This window comes from Neolamprologus brichardi, chromosome 23, assembly GCF_056152115.1.
Source record: "Neolamprologus brichardi isolate AB-2024 chromosome 23, ASM5615211v1, whole genome shotgun sequence".
Taxonomy (NCBI): domain Eukaryota; kingdom Metazoa; phylum Chordata; class Actinopteri; order Cichliformes; family Cichlidae; genus Neolamprologus; species Neolamprologus brichardi.
In genome coordinates, this window is record NC_142125.1 from 31,852,750 (window position 1) to 31,876,781 (window position 24,032).

Here is a 24,032-nt window from a genome sequence, read left to right on the forward strand (position 1 = left end):
TCATTCTTACCAAAGTGAAGCTACATTATATAATCCCCGTCATGTGACTGCACTTTGACAGACAAACTGAACAAAGGCTGTTCTGCAGCTGAACTCACAGTGAGCGCTATTTAACAGTATTTTTAAGGTAAGGCTTGCACGGGCACGCATTCACTGCGTGGGTGGACCTTTTGGGTGTGACGTCACCGCACGATTCCCTTTACCCGGGTCCACGCATGCCTGACTCTCACAGCAGCGCGCGCCTCGCTCTCACACCAACTTACCTTGAATCCAGAGCGGCGCCGTAAGTTAAAGAAGCGGAAATATACGGTGGGTATTTTCTTGATTTTTTGCCTGCATTGCGACTCGACTGGGACATTGATAAACGACAAACTTCTACACTAGTGAAGGGAAGTCAAAAAGCAGGTGAGAACTTAATTTTTTTGGATGTGTGTTGCTTCTGTGAGGGACAGTCCCGTTGTTTTCTTGAGTGTGAATGATGTAACTGAAAGCCTTCATCACATGCTTCAAACATCATTTTTTACCAATTAAATAAATACTTTGAAACCAGACAGCAGACCTGTCATGTTTACAAGAAGTCATCGATATTAAATTAAACGGAAGCCGGCTTGTTTGTTTTCATTAAAGCGTGTTAATTAATAAAGTCAGTTTTCCAGAATTTTCGCAACGTTTTAAAATAGAAGTGAAGGCATTCACACCCACAGAAAGTCATGCAAACGGCGCAAATGTGCAATATTAGTGCAGACGTAGACTTTGAAAAATCAGCACAGCTGCTGTAAAAGTAACTGTGTAAAACCTTGAGATACACTTTCTGATTTTCTGCCTGTCAGCTGATATCTCTTAACTGCTGAGGAAAAAGAGGAACAACTTTGAGTTTCACAATTCCAAAAGATATACTAGTGGAATTTTTGCAAATGTAAAAAAGGAGAAATGGGGGGAAAAGAAAATCTTCTTTTGCGCACAGCATGCGTGCGGTCAGTAAGGTCAGACAAAGTCCTACAAACATCAAGTGTGCGCCTTGTGTTATCAGCGTTATTGGCTTCAGTCAAAATGGTGTGAATTTAAATGACACCAGTAAACATTCTTGGCGGCCAACACTGGATTTTCTTGGACCAGTGAGCGGAAGTTAAACAAATGAAAGTTATTTTGAAACTGCTGGAACGTAGCGCTCATAGAGCATTCCTAAAGCTGAGTCAGAATTCAATTTGCTTTGCAGTGAAGATCATGTGTTGAGGTTCATGTTCCCTCATCATGTCAAAATGAACATTAAAACCAACAGTTTTAATGCGGTTGTCGAGTGGTTTAGTACAGGAAAACATGATTTCTTTCTTTCTTGTCTTATTAAGCCACAACTGTGGCACAGAGTTTGAAACACCTGCTGGAGCTGCATGCATTACTTCTGTTAGCTCAGTATATTTTATGATATTGCTCTGTTGTTAAAGCCAGTATTTTATCATTTACATTACACACATAAATCAACAAATCTTTGTATTAAAAGTCCTGGATAAGAGATTTGTAGGCCTCTAGTTTTTTCTTTGCATATACTTGAGTCTGTCTTCAACTGCCAGCAATTCGGTTTCACCCACAAAACACATGAGCAACTGCAAACATGAAAGATGACTATGACTGGACGTAGTTGAGTTATGTAGCATGTTTGTTTTTCTCTGGAGGGGAATCTATCATGCTGTTTCATTTTATTTGTCATCATACACTCTATTATATCATTGACCTGACTTTAGCTTTTATGATGTCACATGGACATCCCAAAGATTCTGAGTGGTGTGAAGGTCCGGAGTCAGTGGTGGCCACAGTATGTGAAAATGATGTCTTGTGCCCCCCGAACTACTCTTTCACAATTTAAAAGGATAGTGTGTAGCTTTCGGGATATAGCTGCACAATCAGGGAAGAAAGAAATGAATTCATGGAAAAATCATTAAGCATATTTAGGTAATCATCTGACCTATTTTTTTTTCTGGGCGCATGAAGTAACCTCAGATCATAACACTGCCTCCACAGGTTTGTAAAATAAGCACTATGCATGATGGGCTCATGATATGTCTCATTTCTTACCCTGATGTTCCGATTACCCTGGAACAGGGTAAAACTGGGCTCATTAGACCACGTGACTTTTTTTCTACTGGTGTAGAGACCAATATTTACACTCCCTATCAAATTGAAGCCTTTTTTCTGGTTAGCTTCACTGATAAGTGGTCTTTTTAGGGCTACATAGCTCTGGAGACCCAATCTCTTGAGTTCTTTACATAATATGTGTATGAAAGTGCCTTTCTTGCAATGTATTACACTTGCATTACACATTCCTCTTTACTCGACTTAAAAGAATGCACTATGGAATGAAATTAGATGCCGGAGAAAGTAATTTGACTGCTTGGCATATTACTTTCTCATTACTCTGTAAAACATAATTACATTTTACTTATAAACACAAAGCCAAACAAAGATGAAAACCAGCCTAAAAATTAAAGTAGAATCGCCACAGTAATTCTATTTTAGAAACAAGAACAGGTAGAAATGGAGGCTGCAGGCTGATGGCCCATCAGTGTGGAAATTCGGGGCCTGGTTACTGTGCTGGAGTTAACATGGACTCGGCTTTATCATCACTCTGGGTTCTTGGCTAGATTTGCGTTTGCATGCTGTCTGTGCAGGTGCTTGCAAAGAGCTGAAGTTGTGTTAGCCTTATAATGCAGTCGGTACAGTAATTTACTTTACTGCATTATAGAAAACTCTAATATGATTACAGTCAAGTGTTACTTTGTAATCACGTTACTTTGTAACTTTGTAACTTTGTAACATGTTACATACAACAATGTTTCTTTATTTAGTTATTTTAATCTAACTGAATTTGTTACTGAAAAATTTGTTGTCAAGACTAAGTCTCACAGATCTCTTTTTCTCTTTTTGGTTTAACAGGATGGGTGAAAGCAACTGCTCAAGGATAGATGTAGACAACGATACATGCCACTTCAAGCACCACATTAACCCTCCTGTGAACCCCCTGATCAGCGCCTCCATGTTTGCTATAGGCATCTTTGGAAACGTAGCTGCCCTGGTGATCTTGGAAATACGGCGACGCAGGAACGTAAGGAGTGGAGGCACGTGGCAGCGCAGCTTGTTCCACATCCTCATCACATCATTGGTGGTTACGGACTTGACTGGAACCTGTTTGATCAGCCCGTTGGTGCTGCTTTCATACTCGCGCAACTTAACCCTGATTGGTATGAGGCCTAAAACTTGCAGCTTGTGTTCATACTTTGGTGCCAGTATGACCTTCTTCAGCCTGGCTACCATGTTGCTCCTCTTCTCTACAGCGCTAGAAAGATGCTTTGCCATTGGGTACCCCTACCTGTACAGCCGGCATGTCACCAAGAAGTGTGCATACATCACAATATTCCTGGTGTTTTTGTTGTGCACAATATTCTGTCTCCTCCCTTTTGCTGGATTTGGGAGATATGTACAATACTGCCCGGGCACGTGGTGCTTCATTGACATGAATGCAGTGAAACCACAGAACAAAGCCTATGCCATTCTGTATGCCACTATTATGCTGGTGCTCGTGGTGGCCATTGTAATGTGTAACGCCTTTGTGGTGTACCAGCTGTATAGGATGTACCAGCGCCGGAGGAGAAATGGCACAGCGATGTCCACAATGAGATCCAACAGTGAGCGCAAGCTTCTGTCCATGTCAGAGGAGGTGGAGCATCTGATCATGATGGTCGTCATGACCGTTATCTTTATCATCTGTACACTACCACTAGTGGTAAGTGACAATGAAGTGTTGTTCTGCAAATGACCTTTGTTCATCAGTTTGTTTGGGCTGAACTGAATCCGTGGGAGCCATTCATGGCCAATTCAGGGTTTTTTTGTCTCTTCTTTTGAGGAGACCACTCTACAGGTGGATGAATCTACCAGAGGTGGAGGATGGACTTAACCATGTTGTTTATTATCTTATGTAGTCTGGGAGTTAACTGAATGTTAGGGCGGGTGGTTTTTTTCTCTGTGGTGGGGTCAGATGGGCACTGGGGTCCTTTTCTCCCCATCCCTAAATATGTCCCTTCTCCCGCTTAATCACAGCAGCGAGTGGGGACCAATAGGAAGGGTCAACGTAGGGCTGGGCGATATGACCCAAAATTCATATCTCGATATTTTTTAGCTGAATGGCGATATAAGATATATATCTCAATATTTTTTTATAAAGCCATAAGGTAAGAACAAAAAGAGAGTTCTTATTTAAAGCTGTGTCCCAGATGTCACATGGGCACTTTTATTAACATACAGCGCAGATGTACATGAAAAAAACTACTCAAAAATAAATTATGAGCATTTATTAAATAATATTGCTCCATAAATAAAAGAAAACTATGTTGTTTTTGTGCATAACAAAGAGCTCACAATTGTGCAGTCAAAATGTAAACTAACAGACGCTGAGCATAATAACAAAGACAGATTTCACAGCTGCTCTCTTTCCAAGTTCGTGACTGACAGCCTGGAGTTTGAAATCCGCTTCATAACCGTGTGTCTTACAGGTGCCATTTATGGTCCTTATACACACACAATACGGTAATATTACGTTGAAGCACAGTACGTATCACTCCGCGAGGCTCCTCGGTAGCCGTAATGCTCTGACAATCTATCAAGCGGTGCAGCTCCGTAGCTTAGCAAACGCATACTAAAACATTTTTGACAGATTGCTGAGCGTGGTGTACCACATTAAATCGGTTCGCGGTCATCAAGCACATACATAAGGCGCGCTGTCGGTTTTTGAGAAAATGAAAGGATTTCAGGCCGTGTATGGCGTTAGCGTGGTTAGCTCGTTAGCGTGGTTAGCGCGGTTAGCTCGTTAGCGTGGTTAGCTCGTTAGCACGTTGACGCCGTCCAGCCCCACGCACGGGGCGATGCGCAGTAACTCGTTAACGGAGATTTGCCGTGTCCATCTTGTCGCTTCCTGCAGGAGAAGCGATGGGGGAGGAGGGGGAGTTGTGTTCAGTGAAGGAGAGGCGAGGCCGAGTAACGTTGGGTAAAGACAAAAGTGGACAAAAGAGAGGCAAACTTGTGGCTCCACAACTATAATTATAACGTAACATAGACTATATCGATATAAAGGATATTGTCACATCTTATATCTCGTATAAAAATATATCGATATTTTTAAAAAACTCGATATATCGCCCAGCCCTAGGTCAACGCCTCCTTCCGTAGACAAACTAAATAAATAAATAAATACTTTTTTTTTTCTTCAATGCCTACAATTTTCACTGCAGTTTTTGTGCTACATTGTTGGTCATGCAGGCTTACAGGCTAGTATTTTTGGACACTTTATATCCTTTATACACTTTGGTGATAGTGATATTTTGGTTAGAGTACTTGTTATTAGGTTCACACTGTGTCACATTACCTTAATACTACACTACCACTATTTCAGACCTCTTAGAACACAAACCACGTTCCACTTATACAAAATTAGAGACAATGTTTAGGTATTTACAAAAGGAAAGCGAAGTACTGGCTTAGCGGTTTGACTGATATGCAACTCGTGTATATGCGTCTCTTTTCAGCTTATCTGATCTCGAGTACTGATTGAAAGATAAAACTGTTTTTTGTTTTGTTTTTTTTAGCCTGGTTGCTGAAAAACTGCTATCTTATCAGATGTATGTCAAAATGTCACCCACAGCCAATACTGTTTATTGTGTGAAGTCTGATACATATGCAAATGTAACCATTTCTCTGTGGACACGTGGTGGAAATGCAATACTCATAAACATTGCAGTAGATTATCGGTTGCTTTGATGCCAATATGTAGACAGGAATTTCTGTAGTGCCTTTGTAAAGCTGCTGGCTATTTTAAAGCCAAAGATGATGCACTTCAGTTTGTGTACAGGGGATTGCTAAAATATTCACGTCTTTTCTTTTTTAACTTTTTTTTGTTGTCTTGTTTTGTTTTTGTTTTTTTTTGTTAAGCCACGTAACACTGGCCTGTGAATCATTCAAGCATACAAAACTGCGTAACTCAAGGGATAAACCAGTGTTTTGTCTACATATCAGAAAACTTAAATGGTATCTTTAGGCACTTTGCCGCTAAGCAGCTACAGCAGAGAAATTGTGTCTGAAACAGTTATCCCCGATAAGGATAAGCGGAAGAGAATGAATGGATAGATGCATGGATGGATGCATGAATAAAATAGACTGGCGAGTTTTTCAGGGTGTTTTCCAGCATGCGCTGCACTAACGGCTATGTTGAATGATCAGCCAGAAATTTGTGTTGAGCCACGCCTCCACAAGTGCTCCCTGCCCGGCAAACTTATGCTATGCTTTGCTCAAAACAGCAGGAAACTACATGGCACAAGCCATAGAAAAGACTGGGTTTCAGAGCGCAGCACAGCACATGCCACTTCCTATGTGAAAGGTTTTATTACAGCTTGGCCAGGCCCCCCCCCCAAAAAAAAAAAAAAAAAAATGAAGAGAAGTTATGTTTTAAGGTCAAGTTATCATCCCAAACAGCAGGCTTCACTTGCAGTATGCTTGGTAACTGGAAGCAACCTTTAAGATTTTATCAGTAATGTCATCAGAAGGCAATTTGGATTCAGGCTGTAATGAGGAGATCAGGAGTGTCTGTCTTTCCAAGTGCAATTAGAAATGTCACTTGTAACAACATCACAAATGTAACAACATCTGTGATGATTGCTCAGGGGATGGTAGTAAAACACCAAAAACAAAACCTCTATGTTAGACTTTGTTATAGGATATTTCTGACTAGCTTAGCATCTTTACAAAGTAGACATATGAGAAAAATTAGATTTCCTAAGCGTCTCTTTGTTCTTTAAATGCTAAACGAGTAGCTTTCCCAGCAGAATATGATGCCATGCACTTTGTTGCAGACATCAGTTATGTGCCAAAGTGCCATCCCGTGTGCTGTTGCTTCTCAGCTCTGACCGGAAATACCGAGTCATAACCTTCAGCTCTGCAGTGTCTGCCAAGTTGTGCATTATACTTAACTTAATATCAGCCACAATATAAAAAGCAGACGACGCCAAGGCGGAAGCCACTTTATGAACTGTGTTCTTACAAGCAGAGCCCTTCCGAGAGTGTTCCTCAAGGAGTATTATTCATTTACGTTATTGTTTGATCGTTATGTAAATCCCTCAAATTGTCACACATCCACTCACTTAAAATTTCTAGTGCTTTTGTAACATAAGCTATTCATACACAGGACTTTTAAAAAATGTCTTTAACACTAATGAGGAGCATAATCATCACAGGATGCCGTAAAACTGAACATTTTGATAGCTTCTAATTGTGTTAATGAGAATCAACTATCAGACAACTGCAGCCAGATGTAGAATTCTGTAGGCAGGTACAAGACACTGAGATCAGGTTTCTTCACTGCCTCAACAGGCAACTAAAATTTAACAACTACATTTGTAAGTTTGCTAAATTCCAAATAAATGAAGAGTCAAATTTTGGTGGTTTTATTTTTACTGGAGAGAGATAAAATAAAAATATGTATTTGATGATGTATATCGCCAGAACTGGGTTGCCTTTTTTCAGTCCATAGAACTATTTAAAGATTTTTATCATATTCTCTGAGTAAATAGTTTTCACTTAGTTGGGGATAATCCGCTTTAATTACGTGTTACCCATAGTAGTCTTTTTTAACACCATCAATGATGCAGTATTGCCTTCTAGCAAGAAAGTGAACTTACATGTGTTGATATCAGTTTAAATGTATGTTATATGTTGAACATTTTCAGTGCTTTTCCTGGTTTCAGATGGCGCTTCTTAACAAGAAGTCAAACTCTTGAACTCCACCAGACTACATTGACAAAACTGCTAATTTTACCATGCAAACCTGATTAGTTAGGGTGTATGATTATGGTGACTTGATGGCTTTATTTAGATGCAAACTTATTCTGTATTTTTTTTAATAGAAAAAAAGTTGGTGATTCTGTTGGACAGACTGCATCTTCACGTCAGTCATGTTCAGCTATTATGCGGCAACAATTTTAAATGGCTGAGTCATCAGACTTTTTACCACCGCTCGCTGAAGTCTTCATAACATTAGTTTCAAACATATTATTCTTTTAATGAATAACATCCGTATTTATAAATCACTTACTTGTAGCTGTCACAGTCATGTCTCCTGTCCTCTCCTGTCTTCATATTTCTACAGAATGGTCACAATAACCCACAGGAATATGTAGAAAACTTTTTACCACATATCAGTCTAGAGGCACACAAAGTGATCTTACAGAGAGCGAGATAGTCCCTTATTTTAAAAGCATCAAGTATAATTCTCTTTCTTGTAATATTGTATGGACAGAGGAGGATGTATTTTACCTCTTAAATGACATCACATGCACAAGAACAAGAGTTGCCCACCATATAGGACGTGATACAGCCCATGGTTGCTATGTAAAAATGTGCTTCCTGACTGGTTGACGATGGTGTCTAGAAGTTTTTGGCGGTCGCTTGGGTGAAGTTGGATGCAAAGAAGTAGTTGCACCAAAAGCTTCATTGCTTTGGTTCCTAGCAGATTGCCATAGTTGCCTGTAGTTTTTCATGTTGGCCTGCAAATACTAGCCAAATATTAGTGCAAATTATCAAGTGCAGCACACATTGAAGATGGAGGTTTGCCTTCAAAGTAGAGTCATACGTTAGCATTCAAGCCAAGTGATAAAACTGCTACCTTTTTCACTGATAACATCTGATGTTGTGGCTGTCATCACTGAGCAGTTCTCTAATAATGACTGTAGCTCAAGAAGGTGGGGCTTGAATAAATATTTAAGGTTTTTTCATGTTTGCAAAATGGTTGTGAGATTCCCAAGCACACAATGATATACTGTATTTACTCTTGGGTGTCCAGATTGCAATGTGAGACCACAGTCAGGATATCAAATACACACAGCCACATGGCAAGATCATATTACATTTTTCTGCGGATATGAAATCGTGGACAGATGATGTGGTTATCTGTGATCGCATTAAAAATTGAAAACGCTAGCCAACATTAATAAGTAACACGATAACATGAGGGCAAAATTAATAATGTCACCACCTCTGACTCAGTATCTGCTCAGCATACACTGTGGCTGTGTAACATTTTGCTCTTCGAAATGAAACTAAAACAGATGACATTAGTTCTCTGATCAATACCCTCAAAGACTCACAACACCGCTTTTATTAATATACTTCCTGTTGGTGCTGTGAGAGAAACGTGGGCTCACGGTGAAAGTCTGACTTCTGTCTCCTCGCATTCTCGTTTCTCACACATGGTGAAGGCTGTCACTAATCAGAGTAATGATCCCATCTGGCTTTGTTTAAAATGGCACTGGGGTTTGCACTTAAAGAACAGAACACGCAAAAGGCACATTTTGTGTTTTATTCCAAGGTTGTTCACATTGTTCCTTCATCATTTGTATTTTTGAAATACATGCTGATTTTTCTTACACCTTTTCATGCAAATTACTCCTTATTTCCAGGTGATAAATTGAGTGCTCTCATAGGTGCCAACACAAATGTAGAGTGGAAAGCAAAAGAGAAAGTAAATAAAAACTTGCAGATAGCAATAAAAAAAGAATTTCAGAGAAAGAGAAAAGGGTGGGTGGAGGACAGGAAGTGAATAAGAGAAGCACTGTTAGGAAATACAGTGAGCATGTAAACTATTAGGAGATTATTGTTTCTTGTTATTTGATCCTTTTAACTGTATATTGTTCCCCTCGATCCCCGAGAGAGAGTAGCAGTCATTTCTAAACCTGCAGACTAGTCACAGCTTCCATGGATTGTATTAACATGCTGGTTCTCAACCTTGTGGTTATGTACTGAGGGAATTTACTGCTTCTTCCTGCCAATAAAGGCAGTAGCTGATTTCATGACATTCCAGCTGCAAAGGAGGAACTAATCAGTGTAATTTGATGCTCATTCTTGGCCTAAGGGGTGCTAATGAAAGCAGCTGTATTTAAAAGCTCAAGTACTTTATAATACATCAATTTTTCTACTACCTTTCTTTGATTTTGACTTTTGAACAAGGTTGGAGGTTGTAGACCATAGGTGTCAAACTCTGGCCCGTGGGCCAAATTTGGCCCGCAGCCTAATTACATTTGGCCAGCGAAGCCATACCAAGTTACTATCAGAGCTGGCCTACTGGTATTATACAGCTAATATATATATTGTTTAGTATTAAGCTTTGCTTGTTCCATATTCAGTTTTTCAACAAAACTTGTTTGAGTCCGTAAGAAAAGATTCATTCTTATATCAAGAGGAAGATTTTTTTCAATAAATATTAACGTTAGCTCGCGACTTTGTTCCAGTTTTGAATTTTGGCCCACTGTGTATTTGAGTTTGACACCCCTGTTGTAGACCGAGGCAGATGAAAATCATATGGTGAGCTTACAAAAACGGAAAAGATCTGAATTTGAACTCAGTCGAGTTTAAAAGGTGCTTCAGTTGGAAGCATGTTTCCTACCTGCAGATCATATGTTTGAGACTCTTTAGAGAGGATTTTTATCCAGACCATGTACAGCTAACCAAACTGCTTATTATTACCTAACCCTAACCAAGTAGTTAACTATATCAGTAGATATGTGATTGGCCTGAGAAATCTTTTTCATGCAAACAAAGTTAAAGGAGGGAACTTTATATCCTGGAACATAAAAAAAAAAAGAAGGAAAATTTATGTCCTAAAACACGGGGGGACACGAGTACATCATGAACTACCACAAGAGTGTCTTAGAGTGTGATTTTAGTTTGTTTTTTAGGTTAGAAAGTACGGAGTTTCATTTTTAATATTTGGTCTGCTTATCCGAACGGCCCGAAGTATCTATGTGCTTTGAAAATGGTGGAGATTTCTTGAATTATTGGTAGGATGAGCTAAAAAACTGAAATATGTAAGCATACTTTGATTTTATTGTTATTTTTGTCTGTAAACTGAGTGAATGGCTGTAAGCATGAGAGCCCATATTTGGGAGTTGCAAGAAATTCAAATATTCTTCCTGATGTAGAACATTAGTTAGTAAAAATATCTGGTGTGTGCATTACTAGGGATAAATTGTAGTGCTATTTATTTTTGAGAAATCAGTTATGCAGACTAAAACCGAAACAATTAAAACTATGCATAATGGGATCAGGTTGTAAGATAAACTGAGCCCAAATTATCATTGGTTATTATGTAATCTAGTTTAGATCTGGGCTTCTATCCTCAGCCTCTTGTGTAAGTGGAGACCATTTCTCCACCTTTTTAAAAGTTTACAGCACTCGCACTAGTCCACTCGCCAGCAACATTTTTGCTGTTGGATTGATTGCTATCATGCTAATCTCACTGGAAGAGAAACAAAGAAAAAGTCTCCAGTTTCTTAGATGTCCCAACAGTATTTCCTCAATAATCAAAATAATCAATATATAGTAGAGCCACAGATTCTGCATAGATAAATAAATAAATGGGCTAGTATAAGTGGATGTGATTTTGCTAGCTACAGCAAAAACATGAAACATGAACATTCGTAGTATTTTTTTACCACTTTTATTCTACAACATTGGCTTTCTTGTAATTTCATCTTTGGATGTTGGCTGGTTTTTGCACTGTTCACTATCAAGATGATTCCAAACCTCTTCCACATGCAGGCAGCATTAAATTAAAATTAAGGCAAATTCAGCCCCCTATATCAAACTGTCTTTATGTGATGGTTTACTATTAAAGGCTTAATGTTTGATTTGGAACCAGGATGCTAGCTGTGGTGTGCCTTTCTCTCATGATGTTCGCTTTGAGATTGTACCTTGGAATCTTCATAATCTCTCTATCCTCACTCCTTGCTTCCTCTTTCCTCCCTCAGATTCGAGTGTACATCAACTACAATGGCGAGAATGATCACCCCTCAGACCTGATTGCTCTCCGCTTCATCTCCGTCAACTCCATCGTTGACCCCTGGGTCTTCATCCTACTCTCCCCTGGTGTTCAGCACTTTTGCTGGACCTCTGTCTGCCAGTCCACCCTGATAGCCCAGAGGGGATCTGTGTTTAAATCATCGCTGGCTAAAGAAAATGCCAAACTAGAACTGTCTCGGCCAACGCTGTACACGGAGCAAATTGATTCAGTAAAAAATATGTGACTGCAGCAGTGCTTTGCCATCACTTGATATTTATGTTTACTGGACATGAAAGTAGACTATGCGCTGTCCTACCTGAGCACCGAAGCTGCAGAAGTTTGCTGGGTCACAGCAGTGTTTCTTTTGGGTAATGGTCCATGCCATCAAGCTGATAAGAACTTCTAAGCAGCTTTATCAGTTTCGGGCCGTCTCTTGCCAATTACTGGGCATTTCCATACACTTCTAGCATTTCAGCTAAATGCACACGGACTTCTCCGGAGATTTTGTCTCCCTCAGGACTTGCATTCTTTATGAATGAAAGAAAAATGGCTGCTGATGGGAAAGGAAATATCCAAAGTTTGGCAGTGATGTCATAGACAATCTGCACGTGCGTTACAAATATTGATCACTGGTATTATGATACTTCTCTTATCAACCCTGAGAGTCTAAACCTTGTACTTTAATCTAGGCTGCCAGATTGATGTTAGAAAAGTCAAAGGGCAGGATGCCTACAGAGTCTTAGATTAAGGTATCTTTTAACCAAAAAAGGTAGAGAGCTACAGTATTTATTTTTTTATGTATAGTGTGTAGTATACAGGATACACTACCATGTTATTAACAACAAGGTTTTCATGTGCAAATGCAGCTGTATTTTGATTTAAGCTTCTTAAACTGTTAAGGAAAAGCGGATCAATAATCTCATGACACGTGGCTGTTATTGTAATGCTTTTGATGCACTTTATGAACTTAGGGTACTTTTTAAAGTGGGTCTTATTAATGACAAAATAATTAAAAATAATGTGATCAAGTTAATTTTCCAGACCAGGTAGGTTTATATGTTAACTATTATAGCATAAACTTACCTTTTCTGCCTTAAATAATACTGTAGATTAAATTATGTCAGCTGTGTGATTTGTAAAGAAATGGCTGATTACATTCAGTATTTATCACTAATGGCAAACAGTTATTGGCAGCAGTTCACTAAATACACGTGCAAATGCATCTTTATGCACAATACAAAGAATATGCAGTGGCCACTTATAAATGCTGTCTCAAAGTTTTCATTATAAATATTTACACAACAAATATCTGAAGTCTTGAGCTTTAGCCTTACATCTACATCAGCTGGTTTGAGATGATACCCTTTTACACACCTGTTTGGCGAATATGTACCACGCCACGCCATTTATTGGGTTTTAGTCTGGCTAAAGTTGCTATGTATCCAACTCATCTCTACCCAACTCCACCTTCTAAGCCGATGATGTGATTTTTGTTTTATTTGTGTTTGCTATGTTCTATTCGTCTTCTAGCTTTCCATAAACAGTTGTGTTCAGAAGTTCTCATGGACATGAATTTCATAGTTTGGGGCGTTTAATGATTTCTTTGAATTTATCTTTATTTTTATAGTGTGGAACGACTGTAACTTTAAATGGAAAGGTAGAAAACACCTGTCCATTTAAATGTTATAAACTTGCCTCATTCACACAAGCAGTTTTTCTGTGCTTCTCAAAGTTCTTTCTATCTAACATTGACACACATTTTCTAATTTATGCATAAAACTTTTTACAGAAGAGGATAAGGGCATTGGGGGTAAAAAAGCGGGGAGGTCTTTTTTTTCTCCCCCAGAGTTCTGAGAAAAAAGTCGGAATTCTGAGAAATTAAAAAAATAAATAAAAAGATGTCCCAATTTTTTTGTGTTTTGTTTTTTTCCTGTAGCCCTAATCCCCTTCCATAACTTTTGACTATAGTGGTTCTGACTGAAATACTGTTGAATAAAACTTTACTGTAACTCAAGTAGCCTAATATGGCAACTTGACTTGCTCATACAAAATTAAGACATTGTAGGGGGGGGGGGGGTCTCCTACAGTAACAGTCTGGTGTTGAAACAAGACATCTTTTTAAATTAGGGCTCACAGCTAAGATCCTCTTAGAAATTCAGCTGGTAGAGCAAAGGTTTCCAATGTAAGTTTCCTTTCAGGTCCTTAAAAATTGTACCCCGCATTAGTCATTTTGCAGTTAGCCTACACAGGTCACGCGCTTTACTGATCAGCCACCCACCATTACGCAACAGTGATGTCACTTTTAGCAAAGCAGCTGAAATCAGATGACTACTGATTTTAATGGAAAAAGTGGGCAGTATTCTCCACTTTGTTTTTTTGTTTGTTTTTTTGCAGACTTTCAGTGGGATCAAAAGTTATATGTGGTTGAATTACACAATATCTTTCTTTTAAAGGAACCCTAATAAAATGTGGAATCCGGGAATAAAATAAAGCTAATGCAAACTTCTGCCAGCTCTCCTGCCATTATCTCTCAAAAAAAGGGAAAACTCTCCCACTGACGTGACTGGGTTTAGGAATTGAAATAGTTTGGTGCTCAAATGAGTACAAAGTGGAAAAATGTTCACAGAAATGTGTGGTAAAGGCCAGGAGATTCAGTGAGCATCAGTGTGAGAATTGCCCGTTGTGTTGTTAAAATCTGCAGTTTATTGCCTCTGCTGGTATGTTGTTGATTCTTAGCTCAGGCTCAATATGTTCAGTGTTTACGACAGAGACTTACTGCTTCCTGTCAGTGGTAACGTGTTCTTTCTGTGTGCGCTAATGCCATTGTGTTCTCTTGTGATTTTGAGAATGAGCGTGTGTATGTGAGTCTTTGCGTCAGTGTGCCTGTGATATGTATCAGCTTGTGTGACAGACAGCAAATGTAATGTCAAACCTGAATGCTACCTACCTGGATTTTTCTGTAATTAAGTACTGTAGATGAAATTGAATGCACTGAGCGCACAAGCTTGTGTGTGTGTTTTATGGCTTGTGTAAATAAACATCTCATCTACCAATTATTCTGAGCAACCAGATTTGTAACTTTTCTCACACACACACACTTTTTATATACAGTATGTGGATGGGTTCCAGATGTAGACAACAGAGTCGAATATGGCAGCTCAAACTACATACCAAGACTGTCTGCTTTGTTTATGATCAGCTCTCTTACTTTTGGATGCAACGTACAACCATATATGCTATGTTATAAAGGTGCTAAAATATCTGTCCTGGTAAAGCAGAAGACGATCAGGACAAAGCGGGGAGATGAATGCCCTTGTTTGAGAGGGAAAAAGTCTGACTTGCACAGGCCCATGATCACTGCAGAAGTACTAAACAACTGTGAAGTAAATTACTAAATCGAGTTTGCAAGTTTTCATTACCAAATTATATGGTTTAATCTAACTCATAGTTACAGTTTATCAATAGAATTCAATTGAGGGGCCACAGTGATTTTATTGGGCTACTCTACCCCTGAGGCCTGTTCAAACATGTGTTTCACCAAGTTGAAACCACTGAGGCAGACTAAATACAGCCTGAGAACAAGTGCAAAAATCTTTAACATATTTTGGAAAATTCTGCAAGTCCTATATTGAGCCTTTGCCTCAGATTTGAGACAAAAACCGGCGTATTTTATTGAAATGTGTGATTATTCATTTAAATTTATTCTTAGACACTCCAAAGGCCATTTAACTAATATTGTTTGCTTTTGAAGGTAATATTCCAGCGTGCACTCAAATGAATTATGGAATGCAAATGGAAAAAGATCACTCCTGCTTTGGGCCAAAACCTATGCAAGCATGGGTGAATAACTTTACACAACAAGGCCCCAACTATTTAAATAAGAACCTTTTTGCCATCATGTAACAGTGCTAACCAACATACTGTGTTGCTAATTTATTCTTAGCTGGGTAATTGTGCAAACTGGCAGAAGAGCACTTGATCTGCTGCAGCTTTGTCCTAAATGAGAGGTGCTACTGCCGAGAAAATGTGAATAATATTTGAACAAGTCAGAACAGGAAACACTGGTACAGTGCTGAGAAAAAACATCTGCCCCATCCAGGTTTCTCTTTTTTTCTTCTTCTTCTTCTGTTTTTTTGGTTTGTTTTTTTTTTGGGGGGGGGGGGGCATATTTATCAAACTTAAATGTTTCAGATTGCTAAACAAATTTTCATATTAGCCAGAGCTAACCCAAATAAATAACAAATTGCAATTTTTCAATGTTGCTTTAATTTATTAAGTAAAAACAGCTATCCAAAAGCAGTAAAGCAGCCGAAGGCCATCACACTACCACTAGCATGTTTGCCGGGGGAATACATTTTTCCATGGTGGCCAATGTAGACAACACAGTGGAACCACGCCATTAACACAGTACTTTCATTTTTAGGACATTTGGAACCACAATATATAATAATGTTCCATTAAAACATCAGCAGTCAGTGTGTATACCAACTTGATTTAATGATAGTACATAATACATGGTTTAATTACTAGAAACACACTAATTAGCAGTCAGGCACATCACAACCAAGTCCTCGATCTACAAACGTCAACCAATAATAAATGAATTCATGAGTCAGACCCACACTGTCATCACTGAAAGCTCACATCATTTGATACCACTTAATAGGAATGCCATTTCCCTTTATAATTACCTGTACTCCACCATGTGTTCTGTTAGTTAATGTCCCAACAACAAACGGCTAACATCCAGTCAGCAGACCAGACATCAGGAACACATTAGCCTTAACTAAGTTTATTCTGCAAAATTGAAAACTGATTAATTAGCCCTGTCTGGTTAATTTGATAATCTCTTCTTGTTGTGTTTCAATTAGGTCAGAGGAAGGAAGGAAGGAGCTCCCATGTGTGTTTACTTTGTGTTTTATAGATTGCTAATTCCAGATAGTGGCATCGTAGTGCTGTGGGCTTACCCGAAGGATGGTGGGTAGAATTACAAATGATACTGATCCATAGCTAGTAGGACTAGAAGACTGATCTGATTTCTCACATGCTGGAGGAAAATTAAAGCACAGGAGGCAGCCAGCTTGACTCACAAATCAGAAACCTCGATATGAGGTTCGGAGTGGAATAGGAAGACAAAAGCAGCAGCAGCAGATAAAAGCTAAAAGGAAGCTCAAGCTGAGTAATTACCAGGAAATGACAACAACTCAGCATTTTGAGGTCTAACCTCTTTCACATCTGAATGTGTGGGAAAAGTTGTGTTTGGTTGAAAGTACAGGCAGAAACGACAACAGTGTGGCCTGTGGTTCAAAGACTGTGAGGCCCAGAATTTCCATTTAAAGTTTTGGGGAAAACCACTTATTTTCAAACAGGCTATAGCCGTGTGTTTTCATTTCAGTTTTGGTGGGAACACGAAGACAAAAATAGACTGTCAAGATTCCTGGTTCTTATTTTGTCACAGGTGAAGTAAGATCATTTTGCATTTCCTGGTTGGTAGCTCGTAGCAAAATGCAGGGCAGATTCTTGGCAGTTGATCTTGCATTTTCAGCCCTGTCTCCGTTTATTTGGAACTTATTAGCTCTAAGTGGTGTTTATTAGCTTTGATTTTATTTTACTAGCCCATGTTTATGCTTATATTAAATACGACCAAAATTGCAAACACTGTAATGCGGTCAGTGTGTCCACAAGTAATTCCTGTAAGAGAAACGTTACGTCACACTTTCAGACTGTTCCTACTCTTGAATCTGCATAATGTCAACAGAGATCATAGGCTTAACATGAGATATAAGTCACAGAAGCCCCAACCCCCCACCCACCTTTATTCGCTTTACAAGAAAAAGTGAATCAAAAGGAAACTGGATTAAAGCAGGGGTGGCCTTGGAGGGAGAAGAGCTAAAAGTGGGTGAGGTGCTGCATCAAGGCCTATATAATATAAATAAGGATTATTCTGAACTGTGTTATACACCACTCTGCATTTTTACAGTGTGTCTTTTGTGGTTGAATGATGTTTAGGAACATTTGCTTTTAGGTTTCAGTAAACTTGTGGTTTACATCCCGCCGCCCCCCTTGTAACTTTGTGTAGCATTTCGAGTAAAACTCGAACCTGTTTCTAGAGAACCACTTCCTCATGAGTAATATTGGTATTAGTCAACCAGCATTCCCATCATGTGTAATCACCCACTTAATTTCAAGTTGCTGATGAATAATCAAAAATATTGTTTTAATATGCAAATTTCACACCTCATTAGTTCTGAGGAAAAACAAGTTGTTAACTTAATGAAAAAAAGTCATGCCTGAGCTTGTAGCTTTATTTCTGCCAGGAAAGAGTATGTATGAAGAATAGCATAGCAATCCCTTTCACTTCCCATTTGTTCTCACTTATTGACTAATATATATATATATATATAAAAATCTGGCAATAGCAAAAGGCTGGAAAAATTAAATGGTACTAAAAAGAAACAGCTGGAGGAGCATTTTGCATCTATTCAATTCAATTCAATTTTATTTATATAGCGCCAAATCACAACAAAAGTCGCCTCAAGGCGCTTCATAGATACAGAGAAAAACCCAACAATCATATGACCTCCTATGAGCAAGCACTTTGGCGACATCTAATTGGCAACATGCCAGTAACATGACTGGATATAAAAAGAGCATTTTAGAGAGTCTCTGAGAAGTTAAAACAGGCAGAGATCCACCCCCCAAAAAAAACAAAAAAACTGCAACTATAAATAATGAAACGATTTCAGAAGAATTTTGCTCAACATAGAAATTTGAAAACGTCAGCACATAAAATCATAATTTCTGGGGAAATCTCTATGTGCAAGAAATATCAGCACTGGATGCCTTTGATTATTGCACAGCATTTAAAGCAGACATGATTCTATCGTGGAAATCATTGCATGGGTCCTGGAACACTTTGAGACATCACTGTCTGTGAACACAGTTCAAATGCAGATTAAAGGTTATCTCTTGCCCAAAGTGAACTGAAGTGGAAAACTGCTCTGTTGTCAGACAAATGTCAATTCTTATGGAAAACATGGACACCGTGTCCTCCAGAGTGAGGACCATCCAGCTTGTTATCAGAGCTAAGTTCAAGATCCTGCATCATGGTGTAGGGGTGTGTTAATGCCAGCTTGCACATCTGGAAAGGGACTGTCAATGCATTTTGCTGCCATCCAGATGACTTCTTTTTAAAATGCATATGTCTGCAGGACAATGCTAAACTGCATACTGCAACTACAGCATGGCTTTGAAAACAACAACAGAGAAGACCCAGCACTGTTGAGCAGCTAGAATCCTTTATCAGACAGGAACAGGAGAGCATTCTTCTCCCAGACATTCTCCTGGAGTGTTAACTGAGATTAGTCTTGTTTTTAAGCTCCTAGTGAGTAGCTCTGCTGGCAACAGAAGCATATTTCTTTCACTTGTGGAACCATCTCCTTTACTTTTCAGGACATTTTAAATTTGTGGCTGACCCATTGTTTGGCTGAAACAGCAGCTTAGGCGTCTATGAGTTGAGTCCTTTTTAATAAAGCTTCATTATTTTTTCACACTTTACTCAATTTGGCTTATTTTTTTTCCTGGTTATACAACGGTTCTTTCCCTTCATCTCCTAGGCCTTATTCGTGGGTTTATCAGATTTTCAAATCCCTGCATTCAGTTTTGATTTGGAATTTTGCATAGTGTCCCAACTTTTTTGGACTTGGGTTGTACACATTTGCAATGTTTCTCTTACATTTCACAGTGCAGTACCAGGGGACAGTCTACGTACAACCAAATACAAAAAAGAAATCTGATTTTAAGGTTTTACTGTTTCTGGTTCTTTTATTTATCATTTACAATTACCTTACCTTCTCTCTGCAGTTATCAGATGATCACGTGGAGATGTCAGTGATTCAGAGGCTAGAAAAGGAAATTTTGAGCAGGTCACCAGGTCAACATGTTCCAGGCAAGTGAGAGTGAGATATAGACTTTGATCTGTGACCTTTTCAGCTGCTGCTGCAGTTAACGATAACACTTAAGATTGTTACAATATTGTTGCTGTGTCAATTTTCAAGGCCCCATCTTAAAGACCTCACAGTACCATATCCAACCTGACAGAGCACTTCGCTCTCAGTCTGCAGGCTGACTTGGGGTAGACGGGTGTTCTTGGGGTATTTAAAGGTAGAATGGGAGGCAGAGCCTTCACCTTTCAGGCCTCTCCTCTGTTGAAACAGCTCTCAGTTTGGGATCAGGAAACACACACCCTCTACTTTTAGTTAACGCTTGATCAGGTGACCCTGAATCCTCTTGTAGTTACATTGCAATATTCCTTCACTCACCTTGTTTCACTCTCTGAGTTTGAGTTTATACACCACTTTGCACCATTTTCCCTCCCTCTCCTCCCTCTCAACCAGTCATGGCAGATGGCTGCTCCTCTCTCAGTCTGGTTCTGCCAGTGGTTTCTTCCTCTTAAAAGGTTTTTCTTCCCACTGTCGCCATATGTTTGCTCTTTGTAGATCTACTGATTGTTGGGGTTTTCTCCCTAATATTATAGTGTCTTTACCTTACAATATAAAGCGCCTTGAAGTGACCGTTGCTGTGACTCTAAGTAATCCCAAGTAATTCTCAAGTCTTAAACCTTTAAATCTCAAGTTACTCCTGTAAAAAACAAGTAAACTCAAGTCCCAGTTATAAGAACCACAATATAAATCAAGTCAGTGATTAAATCAAATTGGAAATCAAGTTGAATTTCCATCACCTAGTGGGGGTGGGCGGTCATAGTTTGGTCCCACCTTCGCTGTTGTGATTGGTGTGGGGGTAGGGACAGGCTTGGGGCGTCGGGGGATTCCCCAGAAGCGTCTTCCTTGGAGGGCTCAACCCGGGGTTGCGGTCATGGCCTGTTAAGGGCTGTGTTGGCTGGGGGTGCTTCGTCTCCGGGCTGAGGCCCTGGCTGGACCTTGGGGGCTTGGGTCCTGGTTGGTGTGTCGCCGGGGTTGTGGGCAGGTGGGTGTATGGGGGCTCAGCCCTGGCGCAGGGTGCCGCTGGTGCATCAAGCCACCTGGGGGGCTCTTCAACTGGTGGGGGAGGCTGTTACATCTTGCAGGAGGTCTCCTCTCTCCAGGAACTCACTCTGCAGGAGGGGGAGATATAGGAGAAGTGGAGGAAGATCTCAGCCTGGGCGTCTATTGTCTTGTATAGTCTGGAAGATGAGTGGATGACGGGGTGGGTGCAGTTTTCTCTGTGATGGGGTCAGGTGGGCTGCCCCGGGCTCTGTGGGGCTGGGCGACGCTGCTGAACTGGGCCCCGGTCCGGATAGGCCTGGGCCCCCTTTCCCTGGTGGGTTGCAGAGTGTGCGGGGCTATGCGCTTACCTGCTGCTCTCTGGCAGGTAGCTCCATCCCCCCTGGGTTTTAAATGCACCTTAGAACACACATACATCAACACTACATATAAAAGCAAAGGTGAGTCAAATAGACCATTACGGCAAGGCTGGGATGGTCCATTTGGTAAAGTAAATCCGTTGGGCATCTTTCTTTGCCTTTAGACAACAATTCTGATGGCAAAATAGCCAAACAGGACAGACGGGGAAAAAAAAAAAAAAAAAAAAAAAGGAAATCAAGTTGAATTTCTGATACTAACATAGTGTGTACTTATCTATTAGTATGTTTTTTTAAAAAGCTGTATTTCACAGGAGAGAACCTGTGCTAAAAGAAACCTATTCAAATTCTCTTTGGATTTAAGCACACATTCTTTGTGTTTATTCTTCACTGTTAAAAAAAACATCTTAAAAAAACGGTAATATTCTGGCAGCTGGGGTGCCAAAATACTACCGTAACATAACAGAAAATAACTTCCTCATAAAAATACGGTTATTTCCAGTAATGACAATACAGTTTGTTGCGCTCATTTTATATGGGATCTTGCCTTTTCAAGTGATGTTACACATTAAATTAGGAACATGTTAATGTGATTAAACAATGAAATCATCTATAAATAGGAAAAAAAAAACATCTTAAAAAAACGGTAATATTCCGGCAGCTGGGGCGCCAAAATACTACCGTAAAATAACAGAAAATAACTTTCTCATGAAAATACAGTTATTTCCAGTAATGAAAATAGAGTTTGTTGTGCTAATTTTACATGGGATTCTGCCTTTTCCAAGTGCTTTTAGACAGTAAATTAGGAACATTTTAACGTGATCAAACAATGAAATTACCTATAAACAAGGTCAATGAATGTGGCAATATGAATCATAATACGTAAATGTACAGAAATATACAGTTAACAGTTGGTTTAAATAATAATGGATTGCATGCCCTGGGACAGACTGACAGAGGCGAGGCTGCCATATCGCACCATCGGCCCCTCTGGCCATCACCAGTAGGCGGTAGGTGAAGTGTCTTGACCACGGACAAAATACCGAGAGTGTCCGAGCCGGGGCTTGGACCGGCAACCTTCTGATCACAAGGTGAACTGCCAACTCTTAAGCCACGATCGCCCTAAACAGCAATGATAATAATACTTATGTGATGTAACACAAGCTTATAGGAATCATGTTATATACTTTTCCATAGCATTACATTTGAATTCAACAGTTCAATCTTTCAAATAATGAACAGATATTTGTGAAATTATGATACATTTGTGAATGTATTTTAACAATCTAAATATGCATATGTACAGACAAATACATTTAAAAAACAAGAAAATTATGTTTTATTACATTTACAGTGATTTAACGTTAATTTACATTTGAAATGTGAAATCAAAGTCTATTTACGTAACTTTAATGATATTCTAGAAGAACAGAACAAAACTGTAAAATGCAGTAAAATACCTTCACATAGGATTTTTTCCTACGGTCGCAGCCATACCCGCGACCTGGTTGTTGTTAGTTCACATTCATTGGCCGATGCTTAGCGTCATGTTATTATGTGTGCCAACATCCAATGGCATGTCACATTGTTTTCATGGCCACACCCTCACCCCAGGTGCAGAGGCCTATTTCTGTTCAGGAATGTTGTGAATACTTGTGAGATTTATATTAATTGCAATTCCTACCACTACTATATTTTTTAAAATATATAATTAGCACAGCGTGGCCGTGCAATGTTTTATGTTTTTTTTTAGTTTTTATTCCTATTAATTATATTTTCACTTGTTACCTCTGAATTATTGAATCAGACCTAGATGACATAAAATTTTCAGCAAAATTATAATTCAAATACTCCTTTAATTATTGATTATTCTCATTAATTTTCGATCATTTTATATATTTTTCCATAGTATTACATTTGAATTTAACAGATCATTCTCTCACATAACAGACAAATATTTGTGAAATTATGATACATTTCTGAATGTATTTTTACAATCTAAATATGCATATGTACATAAAAATATATTTAAAAAACAAGTAAATTGTGTTTTACTATATTTACAGTAATGTTATGCTATCTCACCTTTGACATGTAAAATCACAGTCTACTTATGTAAATTTAATGATATTCTAGGAAGACAGTACAAAACTGTAAAATATACAGTAAGATACTTTGACATTACTATTTTTTGGAACAGTGTTCATTTACTTCAGTGTATTGCATAAATGTCTGTTACAAGCTTAAATATAAAGTTGAAAAAGTGTAATTGCAGCCAGGCTACCCATATGGAAAAGATATATATAAATCTTATAAAGTTTGTATCTGTCTTGTATGACACTTGCATGAAAAGCATACAAGAGTGAAAACAGATATAAGATCCCTTGAAAAATTATATAAATGAGACTTGTATGTTTTGGACACTTACTAAAACAATATATGAAAGTAATGAGAAAGTGGCCACTTTCATGTAAGCCTTATATGATTTATATATGATTTACTCATGAAAGTGGCCACTTTCATGAGTAAATCATATATGTTTTTACTATTTCTTTTCCATATGGGTATTGATCAAGAAATTGTGATTAATCGTGATTAATTACAAAAAATTGTGAGATTAATTAGTTGTTTTTTTAATCTATTGACAGCACTATATGTGTGTGTGTGTGTGTGTGTGTGTGTGTAAATGGTAAATGGACTGATTCTTATATAGCGCTTTTTTACTCTGCCGGAGTACTGAAAGCGCTCTATACAACATGCCACATTCACCCAATCACACACATTCTCACAAGCACTTTCTCTGTA

At 38.9% G+C, this 24,032-nt stretch overlaps 1 protein-coding gene across 1 annotated transcript; it reads left to right on the plus strand.

The window, feature by feature from the left end:
• Positions 1-245: 245 nt before the first annotated feature.
• Positions 246-14,922, plus strand: ptger2a (prostaglandin E receptor 2a (subtype EP2)). Its single transcript, XM_006804075.3, has 3 exons — positions 246-405; positions 2,929-3,775; positions 11,838-14,922. Exons 2-3 carry the CDS (start codon positions 2,930-2,932, stop codon positions 12,111-12,113), a joined length of 1,122 nt encoding a protein of 373 aa, XP_006804138.2. The 5' UTR covers positions 246-405; position 2,929; the 3' UTR covers positions 12,114-14,922.
• Positions 14,923-24,032: the final 9,110 nt, after the last annotated feature.